Source organism: Bubalus bubalis, chromosome 2, assembly GCF_019923935.1.
Source record: "Bubalus bubalis isolate 160015118507 breed Murrah chromosome 2, NDDB_SH_1, whole genome shotgun sequence".
NCBI classification, from domain to species: domain Eukaryota; kingdom Metazoa; phylum Chordata; class Mammalia; order Artiodactyla; family Bovidae; genus Bubalus; species Bubalus bubalis.
In genome coordinates this window covers 143,603,090-143,613,115 of record NC_059158.1, presented here as the reverse complement: position 1 = coordinate 143,613,115, position 10,026 = coordinate 143,603,090, and the positions used below count along the sequence as shown (strand labels likewise).

At 31.9% G+C, this 10,026-nt stretch overlaps 1 protein-coding gene across 6 annotated transcripts in view; it reads right to left on the bottom strand.

Moving 5' to 3' along the window:
• Nucleotides 1-2,262: 2,262 nt before the first annotated feature.
• The window catches only part of NBEAL1 (neurobeachin like 1), a 155,681-nt gene continuing 147,917 nt past the window's right edge, over nucleotides 2,263-10,026 (bottom strand). For all 6 annotated transcript variants that reach the window (XM_025278024.2, XM_025278019.2, XM_025278018.2 and 3 more), the window contains 3 exons: nucleotides 9,000-9,148; nucleotides 6,274-6,409; nucleotides 2,263-3,622 (listed from right to left, as the gene is read on the bottom strand). In XM_025278024.2, coding sequence (XP_025133809.1) covers nucleotides 3,521-3,622; nucleotides 6,274-6,409; nucleotides 9,000-9,148 — 387 coding nt within the window. In that variant the 3' untranslated portion in view covers nucleotides 2,263-3,520. The remainder of the gene's footprint in view (nucleotides 3,623-6,273; nucleotides 6,410-8,999; nucleotides 9,149-10,026) is intronic.

Here is a 10,026-nt window from a genome sequence, read left to right as displayed (position 1 = left end):
TTTTCAATACTAGTTCTTAAAAGATAATTTTTATACACCTTAACACAGAGAAAAAAGGAAGCCTCACTGTTGTTCTTTGTTAATGACAAATGAATACTTGACATTTTCTAGTCTACAAAAGGATGTGACCTGAAAAAGCACTGTGACTAAAGGAAATTAATAGAAATGGATTCATAAATGACATGACAGGCTTATAAGACTTTAAAACAACTGGTCAAGTTCATCCATGCCCTGCTCTATTTTTCCCTTCTCTCCTCCAACTTTATCTAAGTAATGACAGAATACTGTTTGGGAAGAGTTGAAAAAAATCTTACAAAGCTTCTTTTTTCTCTAAATGAGTAGTACCTGCATTATATGTTTTAATACTTGACCTCACTTTCTAAAAATAAAATCATTATCTTACTATAAATCACTCCGCATCATCAGGATGCAAAGATTTTATTTGTGTCAAGAAACAAAAGCAGAAGAAAAGTTCTTCAAAGACAACACATTTCATATAACAGCTGAGATATTATATTCATCGTCTAAAATGTCCACCTGTTACTCCACTAATGATCCTATTCATCTCTCCCATTATACAATACAAAACTAATTTGTATGGATAACATCTAAATACACCAGAATCCCTCAAAGTGTATCTTTTCAGTGATTTTACCTAGCAATTTTTAATTCAGTGGTCTACACTGTTTAAAAGAGGAACTACTCAGCCAAAAGTGAAAGTCGCTCAGTCATGTCGGACTCTGCGACCCCATGGACTGTACAGTCCATGGAATTCTCCAGGCCAGAATACTGGAATAAGTATCCTTTCCCTTCTTGAGGGGATCTTCCCAACCCAGGAATCAAACCCAGGTCTCACGCATTGCAGGCAGATTCTTTACCAGCTGAGCCACCAGGGAAACCCTATTCAGCCAAAGCTACTACTATATTTGCTTATTTAATAAACTTTAAGTTCCATTCTTCTAGACTGTTGCTAGTATTCTCAAAGACTTTTCTCAAAATTTTGAGATTTTGGTTTTCACTTTTTGGAAAATATAAGGATGAATTCTACTGCTCTGAACATCTACTATTGTTCTAGATAGAAGATCTACTGTGAACAAAGCTTCTTCATGTTTGTGCTATAAAATGTACCCTGCTTCTTTAGTTACTCCATCTAAACAGTAGCAAAGTACCAAAAAATAGGAATTTCCCCCTAATAATCTAAGTTAAACTTTTCTGTAACTTCCAAAGCCAATAACTTCCAAAACCAGTATTAAATAACCTTAAAAATAAAAAAGGGATCCTTATACCAAAATCCCTAGGCATGATACTGGATGCTTGGGGCTGGTGCACTGGGACGACCCAGAGGGATGGAATGGGGAGGGAGGAGGGAGGAGGGTTCAGGATGGGGAACACATGTATACCTGTGGCGGATTCATTTTGATATTTGGCAAAACTAATACAATTATGTAAAGTTTAAAAATAAAATAAAATTGAAGAACAAAAAAAATAAATAAAAGGAAAAAAAAATAAATAAAATAGGCAAAAGAAACATTTCCAAAGTTTTGATTTAGAAACATTTTTTTAAAAACTTCAACATTTAAAATACCAAAAATCAATCATTTTGATTCTCTTGACTTCAAACCTACAAAATAGGTTTTGGAGGATAACCTACATTTTATAAGATGAAAAATGAAAATATTGATGAATATTTTATAAGAATGAAATAATTTATAAGAATGAAAAAACTAATAGAAGAAATTAATCTTAATATATCATAATCATCTCTACTGACTTGTTTTGAGGCATTTTTACCACAAATTACTGAAGTCCTCAAAAAAGGAAACCTTCACATTTACGGATGTTCTACTTTATGCTGCATCAGTTTATGTCAGTGTGATTCATCTAAACAGAAGTTTTTTACTGATAAAAGAGAGGATTTTAAATGACTGGAAAAAATATTCGTCTACAACTTTTTGCTAGCTCTTATACAAGCCGATCAAATCTATCAAATAGTTTCCCTATTATAGAATCCTTCACTTCTCACGTATTTTTTAGTCTCTCATAGGATTATAAAGAAAAGGGTAGTAGACAACTGTGGGCAACAGGCAACAGGAGAGGACTGCAAAGGGAAAATTTTTCAAAGATTCAACTGAGAAGACAACTGGATAAAAGGAATTCTATAGTTTGTGGAATAAAAAAAGAATATTATTAAAAAAAAAAAAGAATATTATTATTTTAAAAGGTATCATTGTAAAAAGTCTTTTTTTCTCTCCTCTTTTTTCACAGACTCCGTTTAGAAAGCCACTCAACCACCCATTCTTAGAAGAAAAAAAAAAAGCAGCTAACAAACAGAATTTCCTCACAAAACCTGTGGAATCTCAGATTAAGGACACTCAAATAGTTGTAAAAGCTTTCTGACCTTACTCAAAACATGACCTTACAAAAGTAGAAGGTTTAACAATCTCTTTGAATTCTAAAATAAATCTATCAGTACTTTAAAATCTTGAATAGCAAAACATAATGTAACATCTAGCTATGTATAATAAAATTAATTGTAATCCTAAATTATACATAACATGAAACAGAAATGTGTATTTTTAAAAATTACTATATCTAAATGACTAGTTTAAGTTATGCATATCTTTTCAGTTCATCAATCATATGAAATAAGTAAAAACATAATTATTTGGCTATCATTTCTAACTCCAAAAATTACTGAGGGAAAACATAGTGTTTAATAAAGAAAAAGCCAATAAATTTTGTACTCTGCATATATAAATTGAGCTGCAAATGCTATACAAGACCCAAATGTCAAAATCATAATTAGCATTTTTCCTTAACTATACTACTAGTGAAATATATCTGTAAAATATATCTCTAGTTTCTTTTATTCCTACTCAACCTTTATTATTTAAGGATGATAATATGTTGCAATAAATTCTCATTAGTAATATGCTAAGTAGTAGTGGGATGAGCCAATGTACCAGTTTCAAAAATACAAGTATGCAACGGATGCTTTTCAAATATTACCTCTGATCAGAAGTTTCATAAATAAATTGTATTTTTAAATATGGTGGTCAGTAAATAGAATGATTAACTAAAGAAAGTATTAAAAGCCATATCTCTCAACTGTCCCATTATCTCTATCTACTCTTTTATTAGAAATACAACTTTTGCTGTTTATAATAAGTGAGTTGAATCTAACTTCTTCATTTTTAGAAGTTTATTTTTTAAAAAAGATCTAATTATCCTTAAGAATAAACCACTATCTAATCAAATGTCTTTTCTCAAATTCATCTTAGCATAGACTAAGAATTAGTTAATAAGACAGATTCAATGATGTTAACCAGAAAATGTTTAAGTGGATAACAGTAATACCTATGACTAAATTTATACATATGCCATACCAAATTTTGGTAAATCCTGAATGATTTTCAGGGATAACAGACCTGAAGCATTTGAGATAGTTGAGAGATGTGGTTAAAGTGACAAAGTGATAAATCAAATTTCAGTTATCCATGACAGAAGGTAGAAATAACAATCACTTGGAATCTTGAGTGTTATATTCAGTTTCTCCAGCTGAGATCTGGCTGAGCCGTTTGCTAGATCCCCACAATTTTCGAGAAAGCTGACCTGAACGCATCTGTTTAAAGTAATCCAGAGAAATTAAGAATAAATATTATTAAGTATGAAAAAAATAAATGAAATTAATATATAAGACAATGATTTTGTAGAGTGTAAAAGAAATAGGTTTGGTTAGCAGAATCATTAACATTTTAATGATTCTTAATTAATAATAATTAAAGAAAGGCTTTTCTACACTGATTGTCTTTTAGTTGAGAAAGATCAAATACCCATGTATAAATTTTTTAATTAAATGTGCCGGTTATATCAAAATTACAAGACTCCCTTATATTATGTATTTACAAAACTACATTTCACTTCATTAAAATAATTTCAAATTATACTTAATCTCGCCAATAAGACACATAGCTTTGAGGATTTTTCTCCTAATTACATTACTATTAATGACAATCACAATCATAAGAAGAAAGTAAAATAATATTTTGATGAAAAGAAAGTAATTTTTAAATAGTTTGATCTAAGAAATTTAAAAATTCTTTATCAATAGGATGATAAAAAGTAATTTAGAAAAAAAGAACAGCATAAGCTCTTTGAAAGTGAGAATCACATTTTTCCACCATTAAATTTTTTACCACTTAGCACACTTCTTGGCATATAACAATTATTAATCAAAATTAACTGAATCAGTGGGTTAATGCCCCTCTGAAAGTATAACATTTCTCTATCTAACCATATGATTTGTTGGAATTACTTTCCCAAGAGCAATATACTTTTTAATGGTGCTTTATCTGCTACCCTTTTTTAATGGTTACTTTTCTAGGGTCCATTCATTAGTGATAAAAGACAGGCCTCAAGCAAAGACATTTTGGCATGTTTGCTCTGCATTTTCATTTCCAGACGTATTTCCAAAACCATCATTGCTATTCATCTAGTTCCAGTTTAACATCTAATTTACAAATATGGATTCTGTACAACAGCATAACGTATAAAACTGATACATGATTTAAAAATACATATTAACCAACATTTTTTACTTTTAGATAAAAATAGATGTTGAAATAGAACTCTTCAGAACTACTGATCTATTTAATTTCTACATAAAATTATATAAAATTTCACATAAAATTATATTTTAATTATGCAGAATTCTAAGCATTCAATTATATTATTTACTAAAGTAGATCCATAATTCAGCTAATGGGAGATGAATTTCACAAAGATGTAAAAATAGATAAAAAATACTTTTAATCAAAATCTACACACAATTCAAATTCTATTGTTGTAGACTACATAAATCTTTCAGTGGGGACCAAAAACTTATTTGGTAAATATTACAGAGCATTGACTTATTAGGCCTATGAAATGAAGCTATTTAGGTATTTTTTTCCAATTAATTTTTTTTAAATGTGTGTGCACAAGGGCATTTCATTTTTTAAAACTTCAGTAATCGTAAGCTAACAAATTACTGAGCTGGAGGACAGGCAAATTTAAAGGCATTTGAGTAAACCACAGACAGTGAAAACAAACATATTCAAAGAGTAATATCTGAGCAGAGTTCTCAAGTAATCATCACATTAGCAAAGGACAGGAGGGAAATCATTACTTGTAAGTATATTAATCAAGAAACTCTATTACTGAATGTAAAAATGTGTATAATGTTTTAAACGTAAGTGGAATATTGAAATATAGACATGCTGACATTCAGGAACCATTAGACCTGAAACTAAATGTTGTTGTAGTCACTTTAGTAAGACCTCTTTTATTAATATCCTGGAAGAAAGTATCTGGCAAAGAGGTTCATATGATCTATAATGGATTTATTATAACCAATGACAGTATGTTATTCAATAATGTCTTCTCTTGAAATAACCCCCACAGATGTCATATTTTAGATTTCTCAGAAAAGACCAATGATATCAATAAAAATTTATAATGCTTAAATATGAGTCTATGTAACAAAATAAATTTTCTAAAAGAATCACTAGATTACTTGGAGTACAGCTGCTACATTTTCTTAGGAATAGTCTTAGATTTATGATATCTGAATATTCAGTAATTAATAAGCCACTGGCAAATAAATTTATAGGAACTATAGGAAACACACTGAGAATTAGCACATTATATGGGGATATTTGTAGTTCCAAGTAAAAAACAGAAAGCTGCTTTTACAAAAGTACAACTGATATACAATCATGCTAAATATCTGTTGAAATTAATATAGTTTGGGGAATTCCCTTGTAGTCCAGTGCCTAGGACTCAGTGCTTTCACTGCCAGGGCTCAAGTGGGATCCCTGTTCAGGGAACTAAGATCCAGTAAGCCACACAGCACGGCCAAATTTACAAAAGAATAATAAAGTGAACTGTCTTGTTATTTAGTCTAATTTCATTTTTTATAAATGCTTTTATATGTATTAAAAATGCAAGTGTGTGGTTTTAAATCTAGATTTGGAAAGATAGAATAAAAGAACATTCTTACTCATCTAGAGTTATAAATGAAAACAGCTAAACATGTGATTTCAATAATATAATAATATAACTATCACTCTTGAATACTAGCTTTGTTCGCTTTCATTTACTGTACTTTGAAAAATCAAATTTGTTTTTCAGTTTGTTTATCCATAATGGAGATGTCTGATTTAGCTGGAATAAAGAAGAACCAAGGGAATACCCAAAAGTACGGGAAACTAAATCCGTGATGCTAGGTTTTACCTCAGCTGGCTTGCCAACACCCACTACAATCAATTTGCCATCTTCTAATCCTACAAGAATATGGCTATATTCTTTGGTTACACAAACACAGTGGATAGGCGATCGCATGGCTAATGGGCTGATGCTGAGATTCAAACTAGAAGAGAAATAAAAAGCACATAATTACACAGATATACAATGGATTCATAGAACTTTATAACTGGAAGTTAATAGTCATTTAATTATACATTCTAATTTTATAAATGTGGGAACTTAAGTTCAGAAAACCTGAGTGTCACAAGAGCCGACATTTATAGCATGACTCAAAATACTTAATACACTTTTTCTCTATTTCCAACATCTGTTTGCACTCTAACCATTTATATGTGCTCTCACGAAATGATTAACAAATGAAAGTTGGATAAACAAAAGGGTAAAAGCCCCAAAACTATGTGCTGGTGGGGGATAAGGTTAATAAAATTGGTATATTTGCTTTGTCATAAAGGATGTAATATATATTTTAAAAGATAATGTGGTATAAAAATATAACATGCCATTATGATAAATGTTCACAGCTTTTATGATTAGAGAATGAAGAATTTAAGATGTACACACTATGCTCTAGTCTAACTTGCTAAAAGATTCCATTAATTTTTTCTAATTTGGGATTCTCCTAACCATACCCTAAAATCAGGGTTTTAATACAAAATGTTGGAAAGATATTATTGAAATGTAGACTTAATGCTCTACCACATGGGAAAGAATGACAAAAATGAGAAAGAAAATATAAAAATCAAAAGTGATATTGATACAGAAGTGATTTTGATATGAAGGCAGTAAGAGAACACTCTGGACCAGGAAACTATTAAGAAGGAAGGGTTTAGGGAGGGGCCAAGATTCTAAGAGGTATATAAATAAGTCACAGTAAGTTTTTTAAGAGAAGAAAAGAAAAGAATGTATTTCGGCATGCAAGGGAAAACAGTGCTTTGTGAATATAAGTTGTTAAACATAAAGAACACCAAACTTAAAAACGTACTTACTTTACTAAGATTTTTTCCTTCACTGGGTAAATAACAAAAGTCTTTCACCAATTTTAAACACACACATACATAACATGAACAGATATGCTAGACTTAGCCTGAAAAAGACTTTATTTGATTACAACTGAAAAAAATATTTTAAACCCAACTTTACAAACAACTCAATCAAAAAATGAGCAGAAGATCTAAACAGACAATCTCTACCAAGAAGACATAGTGATGGTCAATAAACACATGAAAAGATGCTCAACACTGCTCATCATTAGAGAAATGCAAATCAAAACTATAATGAGGTATCACCTCATACAGTCAGAATGGCCACCATCAAAAAATCTACAAACAATAAATGCTGGAGAGGATGTGGAGTAAAGGGAACCCTCCTGCACTGCTGAAGGGAATGTAAAATGATATGGCCATTATGGAGAACAGTATGGAGATTCCTTAAAAAAATAGAAATAAATTTACCATGAACGTGAAGTCGCTCAGTCGTGTCCAACTCTTTGTGACCCCATGGACTGTAGCCTACCAGGCTCCTCTGTCCATGGGATTTTCCAGGCAATAGTACTGGAGTGGATTGCCATTTCCTTCTCCAAGGGATGTTCCCAACCCAGGGATTGGACCCAGGTCTCCCGCATTGTAGACAGATGCTTAACCATCTGAGCCATCAGGGAAGTCCTTAAATTTAGCATATGACCCAGCAATCCTACTAATGGGCATATACCCTGAGCAAATTACAATTTTAAAAGATATGTGTACCCCAATGTTCACTGCAACACTATTTACAATAGCCAGGACATGGAAGCAACGTAAATAAATGTACATCAGCAGATTAATGGATATAGAAGATATGGTACATATACACAATGGAACATTACTCAATCATAAAAAAAAAGAATAAATTTGAGTCAGCAGTAGTGAGGTAAATGAACCTAGAGTTTGTTATACAGAATGAAGTGAGAAAGAGAAAAACAAATATCATATATTAATGTGTGTGTGTGTATATATATATATATATATATATATATATATGAAATCTAGAAAAATGATGAAACTATTTTCAGGGAAAGAATGGAGATGAAGATGTAGAAAATGAACTTGTGGACACAGCAGGGGAAGGAGCAGGTGGGACGAACTAAGATAAGATATATATATATAAAACAGATAGCTAGTGGGAACTTGCTATATGACACAGGAGTCCAGCATGGCACTCTGTGATAACCTAGAGGGTGGGCTGAAGGGAGGGGAGGAAGGCTCAAGAGCAAGGGGATCATATGTATAATTATAACTGATTCACGTTGCTGCACAGCAGAAACCAACACAACATTGTAAAGCAATTTTCCTTCAATTAAAAAAAAACCCAACCCAACTTTAGTTTCTAAAAATTGAAGCTATAGTTGGACATATTCCCAAACCCATAACGCAGGCTTGGCACTTTGAAAACTGTTTTTTTTTTTTGGCTATTTAAAAAAATTATTGTTATTGTGGTAAAATGTATACAAAATAAAATTTTCTATATTTTTTAAATGTACATATAAATTTTATTTACTAATCCAGAAATAATTTAGCTTCCCCAACTTTTTTATAGTTACCAAAAAAAATGTTCGTAATAAATGATAAAAAGATTAGAAATCTTAGACTACAGATTTTACTGTCTGAAAATACTAATGTCTTTTCCTAAGTGTTACTTCAGTAATTCTTATTATTTACCTGTGGAGATCTCTTATGGACAGGAATCCTTGTAAGCTGCCTGTGACAATGTGCTCTCCAATTATACATATATCTGATACTTGTTCCTTCAGGACTTGAGACCCTAGATACTTGCCATTTACAGAAAACAAATGCAATGCATTCTTATCCTGCAAAGATTAAAGAAAATTTAATGATCTCAAATTAAAACAGTTTCAGAATTGTTAATTAAAACTATGACTAATAACAGAATGATGACTGGGTTTAAAATTCTGGAAAAAACATATGTTATACTTAAAGAGAAAATATGTAGACAACATTGTTAAAGTGATTTCAATCAGATTGCTAAGTAAATAAATATTAAACAAGAACTCTCACCCCTCCAAAATAATTTTTTAAAGTTCTCATAATTTTTAAAAAGCTTTATCACTGAAATGAAATAAACATAAAATTCATGGTTTATTTATACCCTGCCTTGTGCAAAAAGAATAATTTCCATCTAAGCTTATGAAGTGCCACACAATTAGAAATTATTTTTGAAATCATATAGGCCTAAAGTGCTAGTTAGTGTTAGCTTCTCAGTCGTGTCCAACTCTTTGGGACTCCCATGGACTGTAGCCCGACAGGCTCCTCTGTCCATGGAATTTCCCAGGCAAGAATACTGGAATGGGTTGCCATCTCCTTCTCCAAAGCCTATAAAAAGCCCTAAAACAAAACATGAGGCTAATATTGTGATAGGGAATGAACAAATTGTATAATGGAAGGAAAATACCCGTTTCAAAATACTGTGCTCTTTCCTTCGGAGAAGGCAATGGTAACCCACTCCATTGCCTGGAAAATCCCATCGGACGGAGGAGCCTGGTAGGCTGCAGTCCATGGGGTTGCGAACAGTCGGACACGACTGAGCAACTTCACTTCCACTTTCATGCATTGGAGAAGGAAATGGCAACCCACTCCAGTGTTCTTGCCTGGAGAATCCCAGGGACAGCAGAGCCTGGTGGGCTGCCGTCTATGGGGTCACGCAGAGTCGGACACAACTGAAGCGACT